At 49.3% G+C, this 15,363-nt stretch overlaps 1 protein-coding gene across 1 annotated transcript in view; it reads right to left on the bottom strand.

The window, feature by feature from the left end:
* Nucleotides 1–1,163: 1,163 nt before the first annotated feature.
* Nucleotides 1,164–15,363, bottom strand: part of LOC308150118 (uncharacterized protein) — a 32,044-nt gene continuing 17,844 nt past the window's right edge. Inside the window, exons 9-18 of the mRNA XM_080522983.1 lie at nt 14,399–14,502; nt 13,490–13,890; nt 13,281–13,350; nt 9,852–9,930; nt 9,608–9,695; nt 9,141–9,482; nt 8,863–8,958; nt 6,031–8,616; nt 2,324–2,720; nt 1,164–2,131 (exon numbers count right to left, since the gene is read on the bottom strand). Of these exons, the coding sequence (XP_080379109.1) occupies nt 1,619–2,131; nt 2,324–2,720; nt 6,031–8,616; nt 8,863–8,958; nt 9,141–9,482; nt 9,608–9,695; nt 9,852–9,930; nt 13,281–13,350; nt 13,490–13,890; nt 14,399–14,502 (4,676 nt within the window). The 3' untranslated portion in view covers nt 1,164–1,618. The remainder of the gene's footprint in view (nt 2,132–2,323; nt 2,721–6,030; nt 8,617–8,862; nt 8,959–9,140; nt 9,483–9,607; nt 9,696–9,851; nt 9,931–13,280; nt 13,351–13,489; nt 13,891–14,398; nt 14,503–15,363) is intronic.

The following is a 15,363-nucleotide window of genomic DNA, read 5'->3' as shown; positions in this document are numbered from 1 at the left end:
AATTAGCCTGCACCATAATTTTATAGCCTACATACTTTTTTAGATTAGATTTTAGATTAGATTCAGACAACGAAATGCAGTAAAAAGTGTGTCAGAAGAGGGATTTGAACCACCGTCTTAAAATGACAATTTGATACCATGGCAGCAGTTAATACCACTACGCCATTGTGACAATATGACTATATGTATGACAGTATGTAGCCTGCTGCTGATATCACCACAGTAGTAAATATTAGCATATTAAAATATGAACATATAACAATAACTGGGGCTAGTATGACCTACGCATTTAATCGGTCTGCAATTTCTTGCCAAACCATTTCCCTCGCCTTGTTAATTGCGGCAGTATTGCACTATTTTACATCTTATTTGTCGTCTTCATAAAGATCAATAAGTCGGAGTGCTGCGCAAAAAGAGTGTAGTATCTTCATTTCGACAGTTCGACTCTTCGGGGCTCTTTATGTCTGCGTGCACGCGCCCATATCGAGGATTTCTAAGCCGGTGTTCTGTGAACACTCATGACACAAGCCTGATCCTCGTTCGAGGAATCACCTGAGGCTTGAATTCCAATCCCGAGTTGCCTGATCACGGCATTTATTTTTATCGCCGATATACTAATCAACGTTCGTGGAATACCCCCCTGGACGCAGAGAGGACGGGAGAGGATAATGACAAGCTTTTCCTGCCGGCAACATCACTACATCTCCACCATGTCGTGACGTTAGAATTATACGTTTTTTTTTTAACATTTATTTATTAATGCCTGTGTGGTGTTATTTTTAAAATGTTGGAATTTTTGAGTTAGTAATTAATAAAATGCAAAGTTTCCATCTCACAAAACATGGAATGTAAAAACGTTGACGCTCAATATCTCTGAACTACCCTAAACGGAGATAGAACCGTATCACTCTAAACTCACAATGTGGTAGGTTAGGTTATACTACATCCCTCTCCACCATGTGGGAGGTTAGGTTATAGACATGGTGAGAGAACACTACAGATCCAGTCTATTCTGTTCTCTCAGTGATGATGGCTGATCCAGAAAAATATTTTATTATCTAAAACGGTACCAGACCTACATACTGACGTGTGACCTCTACTGGAATGCATGGGAACTACAAGACACAGACGACAGACAAAGAACACAAAGGAATCATTTTGAGGGCAAAAAAACAAAACACCTTTTAATAAAAAAACATGAACAGTAACTTCTCTGTCACTATTCTCTTCGCCTGAGTTTTGCATGACGAAATATAATATACAACCAGGGCACATACACACACACCTTTGAGCCAATTCATACAAAATACTGCTGCACCCCACCGTCTTTACAAAAAACATTCACAGAAAACCTGCATATACAAATAGAGGAGCTATTATACAGTCGGGTCACATATTATGACTGAGAAACACTGTGGTAGGATCGGTCTGAAGCAGGTAGAAGTTGCCCCTAACCACTGAGGGGTGGTCGTACTATCTTGTCGTCGTACTAATTGCCCAGGTCGGACTGAGGATAAGCATACCTGTGATACTAGATCTGTTTAGGGGGGTTGAACATGTACCACGAGTGTGATCTGGAGCCGTTAGCGAAATGCTAAAGGAACTAGGCCGTCCTCTCTCAGACGGTCACAGACTCTGCCTCCTTCGCCTCTCCGTCTTTCTCTTTGTTTTTCTTGTGCTTCTTCTTCTTGTGTTTGTGTTTGTGTTCCTTCTCCTTCGGCTCCAGCTCGCCGTCTTGTTGTTGTTTCTTGTGTTTCTTGTGCTTCTTGTGTTTCTTGTGTTTCTTCTTCTTCTTTTCTGTCGCCGAGCCGCTGTGGTTGCTAGGGCCCGGGCTCTGGGAGGCTGCGCTCTGGCTGTTCTTGGAGCCGGTCGGGCTGGGGCTCCTCCCCTTGTCGCCCTCCGAGCCCTCCCCCTCGCTGTAGTCTGGGACGAAGGCGGCTTCGTCAGTCTCTCGGCCGAGGTCGGAGCAGAGACGCTGCCTTCGGGGCTCGGGGCCGGACCCTCTGCTCTCTTCTCTCACTCCCCCCCTCCCTTCATCCCTCCCTCCGCCTCCACCTCTACCCTCGTCCTTCACGACTCCTACTCGCCCCTCCTCCCTAACTCCCCTACCCTCCTCTCGCCCCCCTCTTTCCTCCCTCGCCCCTCTGGGTTCGGTTTTGGCTGGCTTGGTAGAGTCGGACTGGCCCTCCCTCCCTCCTCTCCCCTCCTCCCTAATTCCTCTCCCCTCTTCTCTAGGCCCTCTACTCTCCTCCCTGGAGCCTCTCCTCTCCTCCCTGGAGCCTCTCCTCTCCTCCCTGGAGCCTCTCTCCTCTCTGACCCCTCGCCTCTCTTCCTTCCCCCCTCTCCCCTCAGTCTTGGCTGGTTTAGGAGCGTCTGACTGCACCTCCCTGTCTCTATCTCTGGGCGGCGGTGGTGGTGAGGCCTCTCTCCTCGGAGCGTCTCTCGGTCTGGACGCTGTTGTGCCGTTCTCCCGGGACTCTCGAGAGCCAGACCCAGAACGCTGCTCCTCCTGCTCCTCCTCCTCGTCCTCCTGCTCATCTTTCTCCCACTTGGAGCGAGGAGGGGCCTGGATGAGGACCCTGTCGGCCGCCCGGTCATGGTCCCTTTCCCTCCCTGGGCTGGGGCCGGGGCTGGGGCTGGCTGTCCTCTGCTTCTGGCTCTGGTCCCAAGGTTTAGACCCGCTCTTCCCCTGGTCCAGCCTCTCCTCAGCTGACCGGCTGCTGGAAAACATTAAAACACAGTTTGAAGGTTAGTGTCTTCAAAACCTTTGAAGTTGAGAGTTGAGACTCCCCAAAAACATAATATACAAATACGTCTGAGGGACAGATGACAAACGAGTTAGGAACAAATGTGGAGCAGTCTGAGGAAGTTATCATTCCTATTCATCCACCCTGACTTTAAACAATAGAGACATTACATATTTCATATTCGTAGTGAGGTCGGGGAGGCACGGTTCGACATTAGCCCTAGATTTTGTTGTCAATGTTTTTCATAAAATTAAACTGCATTTGCTTTGTTACTGTTCACATGTGTGGTGCAGTCACATTCACATAGCCTATAAGTAAACATTAAGTTTGAATGATTTACTGAGCTGGCGTTACTTTTTTCAAACCACACACCGCATGTCGGCTATTTCAGCACCACGCGCCATGTCCACCTACTTATCACTATGAGGGGTTCAGCGTCAGTGCACCCCGCTCTGTTACTGTCGCATAGTTGTAGCCAATAAAGGCCTATATGTAGGCTATTATATATCATTTATATACCTAATACCTAGGGGTGTAAATCACCAGCTTCATCACGATACGATATTATATCGATTTGTTTGTATGACGATACAATGTTTGACGATTTCACAATGTCAGTCACGATACGATTTCGATTCGATTCGATTCAAGATCGATATGATCGATATGACGCGATATCATATGCCAATCTAACACAATTATCAATTGTAATAAGTGGTAATTAACATACAGCTCATTAACACACACACACACACACACACACACACACACACACACAGGTTCAGAGAGACATCCAGTCACACATGCACACACACACACACACACACACACACACACGTCCACACACGTGTCACACACGTCCAGCAGGTCTGATATTGGTCTGACTGGATTCGCCTCGAAGAGTAGATGTTAAAAAATATCTTTGGTGTCCAAAACGGTCAATGTATTCGCCCATTAGACTCCCGTTAGACGCACTCTCATTAGACGCACTCACACAAGCCGAACATTTCCGAAGATCACCGGAGATTGCCGAACGCGAGAGGAGGAGGAGCCGAGAAGTGGAGCCGAGCCAGTAGACAGACAGTCACACACGGTGAATGCGAGTCACACATTGCGAACGCGAGTATGTTAACGTCCCTGGTTCAGAGAGATGTTCCAAAATATATATTAAAAGGGATAGACTTACTGTCTCTCATCAAAAATGAAAAACATTCGTATCTTTTTCAAGTCTCTCTCTCTCTGCGCGCATAAGATGACGATATAGAACGATATTTTTACATTGCGTCGATGTAATCAGATCGTTAGTCAATGAATCGATGTATCGTTACACCCCTACTAATACCAACATCAAAATAGATTGTATGCCTCTACAAATCATATTACACCAGGTAAAATCCGTCACAACTTGGAATAAATCCGTCGCAACTTGGAATAAATTGACGGAAATCCGTCGTAGCGACGGAGAACTTTAATCCCTGTTGCTGTCTCTCTGGTGTATCGAGCCGACACCATCCTGCTCTCTCTCCTTCTCTATCTCTCTATCCTCCTCTCTCCCTCTTTTGCTGTCAACCAAAAGGCAAACATAACAACCAGAGTATTTCTAATCTAATAAGAGGTATACATTGACCCATATCAATTTATAACATAATTATAATTGATTTTGGATTGCTGTGGGCAATGCAGTCAGATGGTCATTTTGACATTACTCTCACCTGAAAAAAGATCATGTCCAACTATAAAAAAACAGACATTTCCAATGCTTCAATCCACTGTCCATGTACTGTAAATATGCCATTATGGTATTACCATGAAGCCCAATTCTAGCAGAATAAGAAAGATTGTATATCTACTTTAACTAAAATAATAAAGTCAAGTGCCTCCAGTTAGCTCTTTAGCTGGCAAGTGTGCAGCAGACTAGCTCATCTCATCACCTCTGAGCTAGCTAGCTAGGTAGTTCTTTGACTATTTACACCATGGAATTATAGTCACACACTTTCTAGTTACAATAATAACGACCAATTTTAACCAACGTTCTCTGTCAGAACACTCAGCAAGTATATTTGCTAACGTTTCAACTTGCTTACTTTCATCTGCAGACATCTCACCCGGCAAAAACTCTCGCGTCGCGCGCACACAATCGTCTCGCGCACAATCTTGTATTATTCTCCAGCGCGGCACAGTGCGAAACGAAGTGTGGAGATAGGTTTGACTATCTATGCGAGACTACTGGCGGACTAATGTTACCAACGAGCCTATGGGCTTGCCACTCGCCAGATTCGGGTTGGGTGCGTTTAAAAAAAGCTGATATTTTAGCCTGCTTGTCAGATGTCTGGTGTTTACATCCGTAATAATTCCTCTTTCTTAGGGGGGCGGGTGGTTCCGTTGGGGGGGCGGCCCCCCCCCCCCAAGGCAATGGTAGGGGAAACACTGCAATATGAGAGAGGGAGGCGCCTGGTTGCAGCAGTGAATCACTGGGCTCTTTATAGCAGACGAATAAACATGTTTTATGCCACTTTTAACTAAATAATAAAGTGAACACTTATTTTGAACATGGTATGAAAAAAATGCCTACATTATCAGAAGTTGTCGAGCTACCTTTTTCATGCTTCCCGTCATAATTGACAGAGAAGCCAAAGTGCTCCCATACATAGGATTTAAATGACGAGGGACGCATTTTGAGTTCTTCTCCGCCGAACGAGCTCGCCATGATACACTTGGGCCGCGTTCGTAAATTCGCTTTGAGAGCGCCGGAGCGCACACTGGGTCCGACGTCATAAAGGGACCAAGTAATTTGATTGGACAAGAGGCATTCCTTGAATGCTGATCAGATTCCAGAGCGAATTTACGAACGCAGCCTTGTTGTTGTGGATTCCCAGCTTCACGTGTAGTGAGTAAACAACGTTTTTTTTTTTTTTTTTGCATTATCAACCTATCATTGCGCTTTAGAGTAAAACAAAGCACGCAACTGTCGCGTCTATCTTTTCATGGCAACTCTACATTGTGATTTACAAGAGATATTAACTAATATTAAGTAATATTATTACTTGTTAAAATTGTGCAATTGATCCGCGGAACACATGCCTCTCACCTCTCATCATCGCCTCTCATCAACGTACCGTGGAGGGCGATCCGTATGGATCACGGATTTTCCGTGATCCGTTACACCCCTAGTTGCCAGTCATTTCAAATCATGAAAATGGAACGAAGCTGAGAGAGTGTAAACAGTTAAAGAGCAGCTACACCCTCAGGATAAAACCGGTTTTGTTTTGTTGTAGAAACTCACCCGGTGGAGTTTGGCGGCCTGGCTCGATCCGAGGAGCGGTCGACGGTGCGGTCAGAGGTCGAGGTGGAGCGCTCAGTAGAGAGACCCTTCCGAATGATCTTCCCCCTGGCCTTCCCTGGTTTGGTCTTTCCTGGACACTCGGCAGACGACGGCGCCTCTTTTGGAGCCGGCCTCTCTTTCGCTCCGCCGCTCTCTCTCGGCGCCGCCGCCGGTCTGTCTCCCGTAGACGCCGCTCTCTCCGAGGACGCCGTGGGCTTCTCCCTCGTAGCGGATCTCTCTCTGGACCGGGACCTCTCTGACTTGGCCGCTCTGTCCGATGTCGCCGCTTTCTCCTTAGAGGTGGTGGATCTCTCCCTGGAGGTGGTGGATCTCTCCTTAGAGGAGGCCGGTCTCTCGCCTGGGTCTGGTACCTTGGCGATAGCTGATTTCTCTCCTATGGTGAGTCTGTCCAGTGAGACTGATCTCCCTGCTCCTCCTCCTCCGACCGACGAGGGTTTCCTCTCCGTCTTCACGGATCGCTCTCCCCCCGACGACGACGTTGTCGTCCTCTCCACCGTCACCGCGACCCTCTCCATCCCGGCTAGTCTCTCTCCGGCCGTCACGGTCCTCTCTCTTGGGACGGCTCCTTCCCCGGAGACTGATCGGTCCCGCTCCCTCTCTCTGTCCCTCTCCGGTGAGGTAGCTGCTCTCTCTCCTCCCGCGGTGGCCAGCGATGCTGGTCTCTCCTCGGTGGGTCTGTCAGTGCTGGTCTTCCTCCCCAGGTCTCTGTTCAGTTTGATCCTCTGAGGGAAGGGCTTGATCTGGAGCTCCATGAGAGGTCTGGGTCTGAAGGACCTGTCCCCGTCTCCTCTGCCCGCCTGGCGGCTCCCTTGGAGGGATATCAGAGAGGGCCTGTCCCCGTCTCCTCTGCCCGCCTCACGGCTCCCTTGGTGGGGGATCAGAGAGGGCCTGTCCAGGGGGGGTGCTGGAGGTGCTAGAGCTCTCTGGGGCTGGGGTTCGGGCCCTGGCCCATCGAACCGGCGTAGCTTGGCATGGGGGGCACCCTGCACCCTCTCCTCTGCTCTCCTGCGTCTCTCGGCCAGGGAGGGGTTGGCTGGGGGAGTGGCGAGGGGGAGGATGGCCCGGGGGAGGATGGCCCGAGGGAGTAGCCCAAGTCCGTGTGGAAGGTCCCTCCTGGGCCGGACATCAAGGGGGGGTTTGAGGGGTTCCTGGTTGAGGTCTCTCCTTGTTCGGACATCGCTGGGGGGTTTGAAGGGTTCCTGGTTGAGGTCTCTCCTGGGCCGGACGTCACTGGGGGGTTTGAGGGGTTCCTGGGGGAGGTTGAGGCTGGTGCGGGACAAATGAGGGGGCTGTTTCGGCAGGCCTCTCACTGAGCTCTTCGCCTTCTCCTTCTCCTTTTCCTTCTCCTTTTTCAGAGACGAATCGTCAGGTTTGGTTCTGGAGGTCTTGGGGAGTTTGGTGGGGGAGGAGGAAGACTCTTTCTTTTTCGACGCTCCGTCGCCCGTCTTCCGTTTGACCTTGTCCCCCTTCACCTTGCTGTCCGTTTTCGTCTTCACCTTTTGGCCCCTCTCTTTCCTGCCCTTCTCTGATTGGGTCTTGCTGGACTTGGGCGGAGTTTTCCCAGCTGGACCTGCGGTTTTATTGGCTGAACCCTTGACGGGGGTGGTGGATGTTTTAGTGGAGACAGAAGGGGCTTTGCTGGGGGTAGGGAGGTCATCCATTGGCTCGTCCCTGACGGGCGTGGCGTCCCCGCGGTCCGCTGACTGCTGCGGCTCCGCGTCGTCCCCGTTCCTCTTCTTCTTCAGTTTCTTGGGCTTCAGGGTTTTCGAGCCGCCCTCCGAGGTCTTAGCCCCGCCCTGCGCGCCGCGCTCTTTACTCGCGCCCCCCCGAGCGCCAGAAGCTGAGGGGAGAGAGGAGGGGGGCCCGTGGTGAGGTCTGTGTGGCCCGGGGACGCCCCTCTCCCCCCTCCGCCCCCTACCCTGGGGGGAGTAATCCCTGGGCTGAGGGGAGAGCCCCCGCTCCCGACTGCCCCCATGGGGGCGCCCCCCCCGGTGGTGCAGGGAGGGATGGGAGTTGTAGTCCTTGTAGTACTTGTTGTACCAGTCTCTGTACTCTCTCTCCCACTGGCGGTAGCTGTCCCTCTCCCAGCGCTCGCGGCCCCCGGGGCTGAGGTCGGGGCGACCTTTGGGCTCATAGGGGGGCGGCTCCCTGGGAGGCGGTTTGCGCCCGCCCGGGCTGCTGCGGCCCCCCTTGTAGCCCCCCGGGGAACGGGAGCGGGAGCGGAAGGTGCCGCCGCCGCCCCCCCCTCCTCCGTCGCCGCCCTCCCAGCCTCCCCGGTAAGGGGGGGTGCGCGGCGAGCCAGACCGGCGGTAACCGTAGGAGCCGCGGGAGCGCGAGCGGGACCGGGTGCGGGAGCGGCCGTAGCTGCGGCTGCGGCCCCCCCGGCCGTTCTCCCGGCGGAACGGGGAGCGCGCGTACGAGCGGGAGCGGGACCGGGACCGGCTCGGCGTGTAGGAGAACGACCTGGACCTGGATCTGGAGCGGGACCTGGAGTAACTTCTACTGAAGGGGGAACGACTGTAGGACCTGGACATGAGAGGAGGAGGAGGGGAGAGAGAGAGAGAGAGAGAGAGAGAGAGAGAGGGAGAGAGAGAGAGAGAGAGAGGGAGAGAGAGGGAGAGGGGGAGAGAGAGGGATATATAATAGAGAAGGGGAAGATCAAAACGAGGTAGAAAGGAATACAAGTCAGTGCCGTTTGATCAATCTGTGTGTAAGTCGTATGACATCGTTCCAACAATCTGTGCCTCTCAGGAGAGGGGGGAGGGGCGTCACCTGGAGTAGGACCTCCTCCGCCTCTTGGGGGCGCCCCGGTACTTCAACAGCTCCTTCTCAAAGTCTTTGGTGAACTCGTCCAGCTTTGACGTCACCCTGGCAAGACACACACAGAGAGAGAGAGAGAGAGAGAGAGAGAGAGAGAGAGAGAGAGAGAGAGAGAGAGAGAGAGAGAGATGAGACCGGACATCCCATGAGAAGTTGGGCACACTATGGGCAAAATCTCACATCACAGAAGCCCCCCGCCCGACCCCTTCTACGGCGGAGTAGTTACTCACTCCTCCTGATGGTGGCGCCGCTGCCTGTAGAACTCCTCCTTGGAGAGAGGGGGTCCGGTGAGGGGCAGGGGCCCGTGGCTGAGGGGGGGCTGGGGGACCGGGGGGGCCCAGGGGGCGCTGACTCCAGGCGGCCCGAGGGGGTAGAGGGACTGGGGGGGGTAGTTGACAGGGGGAGGGGGGTTACCCGGGCCGGTGGCGTACGGAGGGGGGTATGACTGGGGGGGCATGGAGAGGGGGGGGGGCGGGTAGTGGGACGGGGCCTGGAAGAGGGGGGGTGCGAGGGAGGGGGCGGGGGGCATCTGCATCCGTGGTGGGGGGAGGTCACCTCGAAGCCGGAAGGGTCTGAGAAGAAGAGAGGAGAGAGGAGGAGAGGAGAGGAGAGGAGAGGAGGGGAGAGGAAAGGTTCAGTTTCAGGTGAATTAACAGCATCAAATCAACACTTCCAAAACGTCCCCAGTCTAACTCACCTGTCCCAGGGGGGCCGGGGGCCTCCTCTGTGGCCATGGGGGCCTTGGGGGCGCACCTGCTGACCTGGGGGGATGGAGGGATGGAGGGCTGGGGACGGAGGAGAGGAAGGAGAGACGAGAGGCAGATTAGAGAGGTCTCTAGTTAGTTCAGTTCAACTAATACTACTACTATTATTATTATTATTATTATTATGTATATTATATCTATAAGTATATGTATAATATGACATAGCCAGTCTCTTACCTGGATGAGGAGGGGGAGGATGTGGAAGCCTTATTGGCGGTGGGTGACCAATCATGGGTAACCCCCTTTGGTGGTAGCCCTAAGGGACCAATCAGAGAGGAAGGAAATTCATGTGACCCGTTAACTGGACTTGCAGTTGAGTTTGTTTTCAGTCTAATTACCACACATCACTTCACATCACAAGGCTTCTATGACAACTTATAACAGGTCATAAATCCTCTATAAACACTGTCATAAATCCTCTATAAACACTGTCATAGCCTCTATAAACACTGTTATAGCCTCTATAAAACACTGTCATAGCCTCTACAAACACTGTCATAGCCTCTACAAACACTGTCATAGCCTCTACAAACACTGTCATAGCCTCTATAAACACTGTCATAGCCTCTATAAACACTGTCATACAATCCTCTATAAACACTGTCATAGCCTCTACAAACACTGTCATAGCCTCTATATACACTGTCATAGCCTCTATAAACACTGTCATAGCCTCTACAAACACTGTCATAGCCTCTATAAACACTGTCATAGCCTCTATAAACACTGTCATAGCCTCTATAAACACTGTCATAGCCTCTATACAGGGTTCCCACACTTTTTCACCAATGATTTTCCAAAACTTTTCCATAATATTTTACCTAATTTCCATGACTTAGTTTATAGAGCGCAATAATGAGCCTCAGCAGTGTAGCAAAAATGTAGCATGGTTAATGTAAGGGAAGTTGTGTCTATCCAACATTACCACCTATCCTGGGGCATTGCGCAATGGCGTTGGAGTCTATGGCACCCATACAGGTGCAGTGCAATAAATTAGAATATCGTGGAAAATGACTTGGATTCTGTGCCTCTCCGCTCTTCCTCCAGCCCCGACCAAATGAACATACTTTTCAGAAGGCCGACATTTCTGTATTAAAAATTTTTTAATTGGTTTTATCATTCTAATTTTTCTGAGATACTGACAGACAACTTACAGCTCATTCGTTTTCATGAGCTGTAAGCCATAATCATCACAATTACAAGAAATAAAGGCTTGCAATATGTCACTTTGTGTGTAATGAATCTATAGCCTATTATATGAGTTTCACTTTTTGAATTGAATTACTGGAATAAATTTACTTTTCTTTTTTACTTACATGCTTTTCCATGATATTCTAATTTATTGAGCTGTACCTGTATTCTTGTATTCAATTATGTCACGTCATATTAGTTTGAACGGTCTATTGGTGCAGGATTGCGGTAACACTTTTTTAAATTTGTAATTTTAATTTGTAATAAGCTTATGTAATCCCAAATGGAACTATCAAGTGTTGCATATCATTGTATTCAGCTCAAAATGCTCTTTTGTGGTATGTTATCATATATAATTTTAGGAGACTATGTGTATTTCAAAATGACCACAAAAGCAACATACAAAATAAAACAAAAAACAGTTCTAAAACTTTACAATATGTATTGATTACAAACTGTACAGAATGAGATAGAAGACTTTTGGATGTTGAAAATTGTTCTATGAGGCCTTAGGTATAAATACACTAAAATAAAACACTCCACACAAGTATATAACTATAGACAAAACTGTTAGCTCAGTTCACAGACGTTTTTGGACAGAATTCACATTTCAAAGCAGTTTCTTATTCATTTCTTTGTATGTGTCTGAAAGCCCTGTGGAGGACATGGTGCGTTCTGGTCTGCAGGTGCAGCTAGACTGTGGACAGAAACTAAACAATGGTCCTTTTGAAGCCAACTGGCCCAGATTTATTTCCTGCTAAGGGACTAAGCAATAATAAGAATATAAGAACATCAAAACTAATGAACCTCCTCCCTTCTCCAGGCCACATTACTATACTGACCCCCAGCAGTGTTTTTCATCTCTTGTCTTCTCTCCTCACCACGGCATCGCGAACTATACAAACTAATTATTATAGGCTATACGATAGCCAGCAAGTAGGACGAATCTGCAAATCACATGGATAGGCTGTGATATACAAAAAGATCTACCTACTGCCGATCATTATTATGTAGCATTAGCGAACAAGCAAGTTAGGTGGCATCGCACTACATGAAAACATTACCTCCGATTGGCTCGTCGATATAGAGACTTCTGGTTGGTCTAGACGCGGTTATTATACAACAGTGTTCGTTCCATGTCGCCGGCGACATGCTCGGTGAACATATTTTAAACACAATGTATATTTCCAAAACTTTTCCAAAACAGTTAAGTTAATTCCATAACTTTTCCAGACTGGAAAATAGTTTTTCAAATTCCATAACTTTTCCAGGAATTTCATGACCGTGGGAACCCTGTCTATAAACACCGTCATAGCCTCTATAAACACTGTCATAGCCTCTATAAACACCGTCATAGCCTCTACAAACACTGTCATAGCCTCTATACACACTGTCATAGCCTCTACAAACACTGTCATAGCCTCTATATACACTGTCATAGCCTCTATAAACACTGTCATAGCCTCTACAAACACTGTCATAGCCTCTATAAACACTGTGATAGCCTCTATACACACTGTCATAGCCTCTATACACACTGTCATAGCCTCTACAAACACTGTCATAGCCTCTATAAACACTGTCATACAATCCTCTATAAACACTATCATGCCTCTATGAACACTGTCATAGCCTCTACAAACACTGTCATAGCCTCTACAAACACTGTCATAGCCTCTACAAACACTGTCATAGCCTCTACAAACACTGTCATAGCCTCTATATACACTGTCATAGCCTCTATCAACACTGTCATAGCCTCTATCAACACTGTCATAGCCTCTATAAACACTGTCATAGCCTCTATAAACACTGATAGCCTCTATACACACTGTCATAGCCTCTATCAACACTGTCATAGCCTCTATAAACACTGTGATAGCCTCTATACAGTATACACACTGTCATAGCCTCTATAAACACTGTCATAGCCTCTATCAACAGTCATACAATCCTCTATAAACACTGTCATAGCCTCTATAAACACTGTCATAGCCTCTACAAACACTGTCATAGCCTCTATAAACACTGTCATAGCCTCTACAAACACTGTCATAGCCTCTATAAACACTGTCATAGCCTCTATAAACACTGTCATACAATCCTCTATAAACACTGTCATAGCCTCTATAAACACTGTCATACAATCCTCTATAAACACTGTCATAGCCTCTATCAACACTGTCATACAATCCTCTATAAACACTGTAATACAATCCTCTATAAACACTGTCATAGCCTCTATGAACACTGTCATAGCCTCTATAAACACTGTCATAGCCTCTATGAACACTGTCATAGCCTCTATGAACACTGTCATAGCCTCTATAAACACTGTCATACAATCCTCTATAAACACTGTCATAGCCTCTATGAACAGTCATAGCCTCTATGAAGGGTAATGAGAGGTCTCACCTCAGGTCCCCTCAGGTCTTGAAGTCTCTCTGGTTCTTCGTGCAGCATAGCAGGGCCACTCTCAGTCTCACTGAAACACAACAACCAGTTATCAATATTACTGTGACCTGCAATCCAACTCTGTCTTCTCTGCGTGTGTGCGTGTGTGTGTGTCCACACGTGTCATTAACTCTTACAAGGATTATTTTTCTGTAGTCATGACGACTCACCCGGGAGGCAGGGGCTCGTTCTGATTGGCGGAGCGCTGTGGAGAGCGGCGGTGGTCGGGGACGGGCTCCGGGACTGGCTCGGGGGGGGCGGACACCTCCGGCGCCTCGAAGGCGGGTGGGGGGATGACGGCGGCGGCGGGCGGGGGGAGGAGCGTGGGGGCGGCGGGGGCGGCGGCGGCGGCGGCGGGGGGAGGAGGGGGGGTGTTGGAGGCGGGAGTGGGGCGCAGGGCGTTGGCCAACAGGGGGTCTTGCTGGCGAGAGTTGGCCACGAGAGGGTCCTGCTGCCTGGAGGGGAGGGGCCTGAGAGGCTGGGGGCGCGGCTGGGGCGGGGCCGAGGACTGGAGCTGGGCCTTGCGAGCCGGTTTGGTGTAGCCGGACTCGTTCTTAAAGTTGTTCACAGCCTTGAGAAAGAGAAGGAGATGGGGGGAAAGAAATGGATGTAACGGGGTTCCCACACCTTCTGAAACATCAAATTCAAGCACCTTTCAAGGACTTTCAAGACTCAATTCCCTCAAATTCAAGCATAGTTTGAGACAGACCTAGATGAGAATTTATATAATAGGAACTATCCGCTCACAGACAACAATTAAAAAGAGAGGCTTGAATGTGTGAACACTAGATGGTCTCTTGCCTTCTCTACCACAGCACAGCAAAACAATATATTGTGAAATATGTGTCAAGATAAGCAATACAGAGACTTATTTACTAGTTGACGAGCTAAGTAAAAAACGAGAGGGGGAATTCAAGCACTTTCAATGACTCATGTCTATTTTCAAAAACTTTTAAGACCTTGATTATCATTTTTTTGCCCAACTTTCAAGGATTTCAAGGACCCGTGGGAACCCTGCTAATAGTTCAGAGTGGATTGGGTGCAGGATCAGACGTAGGGCGACACACAGAGATCTGTACCTGTCGTAGGAACTTGTTGGCGATGAGGTTGTCGGGCGAGACGTCCGACTGTTTGCAGGAGAAGCAGGTGTGTTCCTCTGAGTCCAGCAGGTTGGTCCTGATACCTGAGGCCAGACGGACAGAATCACAACCGCTGTTATGACGTCTTGCCGTCCTGAGAAGAAGCAGCTTCCGCACACTCAAAACTGTGCAAGAAAATCTGTGTTATGGTGGTATTTCATAGGCCTTCAGGCATGCCTGAAGAAGGTCTATGAAAGACCGCAATAAAACATAGATTTTTTTTTTTACAGTTTTGAGTGTGCGGATGCTGCTTCTTTCCATTTGATACTCCGGCACCTCAGCTAAGTCTATAAGTAAAATAAAGGTGAAGCTCAAGTAGCTGCGTGCTAGGAGAGGCTGAACGTGTCTGACGCAGGGCGTCAGTGCCTTGCTCAAGGACACCGACACATGGCCAGCCGGGGTTCCAACCACCGAACTTGAAACCATTAGACGCCGGCTCTACCTCCTGAGCCCTGGCTCCCGATAGCAGCTCGCATCAGATTCAAGACCCTGGTGCGGGCCTACCAGGCAGTTAAAGGGACCGCCCCTGCCTATCTGCAGGCAATGGTCACCCTCCAAACATCAGCCCGTTCACTCCGCTCCTTCACCTCTGCTGGCCGACTGGCCCCACCACCTCTACACCAACACGGCAGTCATGCTGCCCGATCACGTCTCTTCACTACACTGGCTCCCCGCTGGTGGAATGAGCTTCCCACGGGTGTCAGAACTGAGTCACTCCCCATCATCCGTCGGAGACTGAAGACCTCCATCTCTTCAGGTTACACCTTAACTGCTCCTCCTGAGACATCTACTACCCCTGAGCACTGTGTCTCCTGAGACACCTGCTTTCCCCTATACTGTCTCTCCCGAGATTTGTACTTCCCCCTTGTTCTGTTTCTCCAAACATTTTTAAATAATAATAATTA

This window comes from Nansenia antarctica (assembly GCF_963989245.1).
Source record: "Nansenia antarctica genome assembly, chromosome: 2".
Lineage (NCBI taxonomy): Eukaryota > Metazoa > Chordata > Actinopteri > Argentiniformes > Microstomatidae > Nansenia > Nansenia antarctica.
Note: the sequence above shows the minus strand (reverse complement) of the source record. Positions and strands in the feature narration are given on the sequence as shown.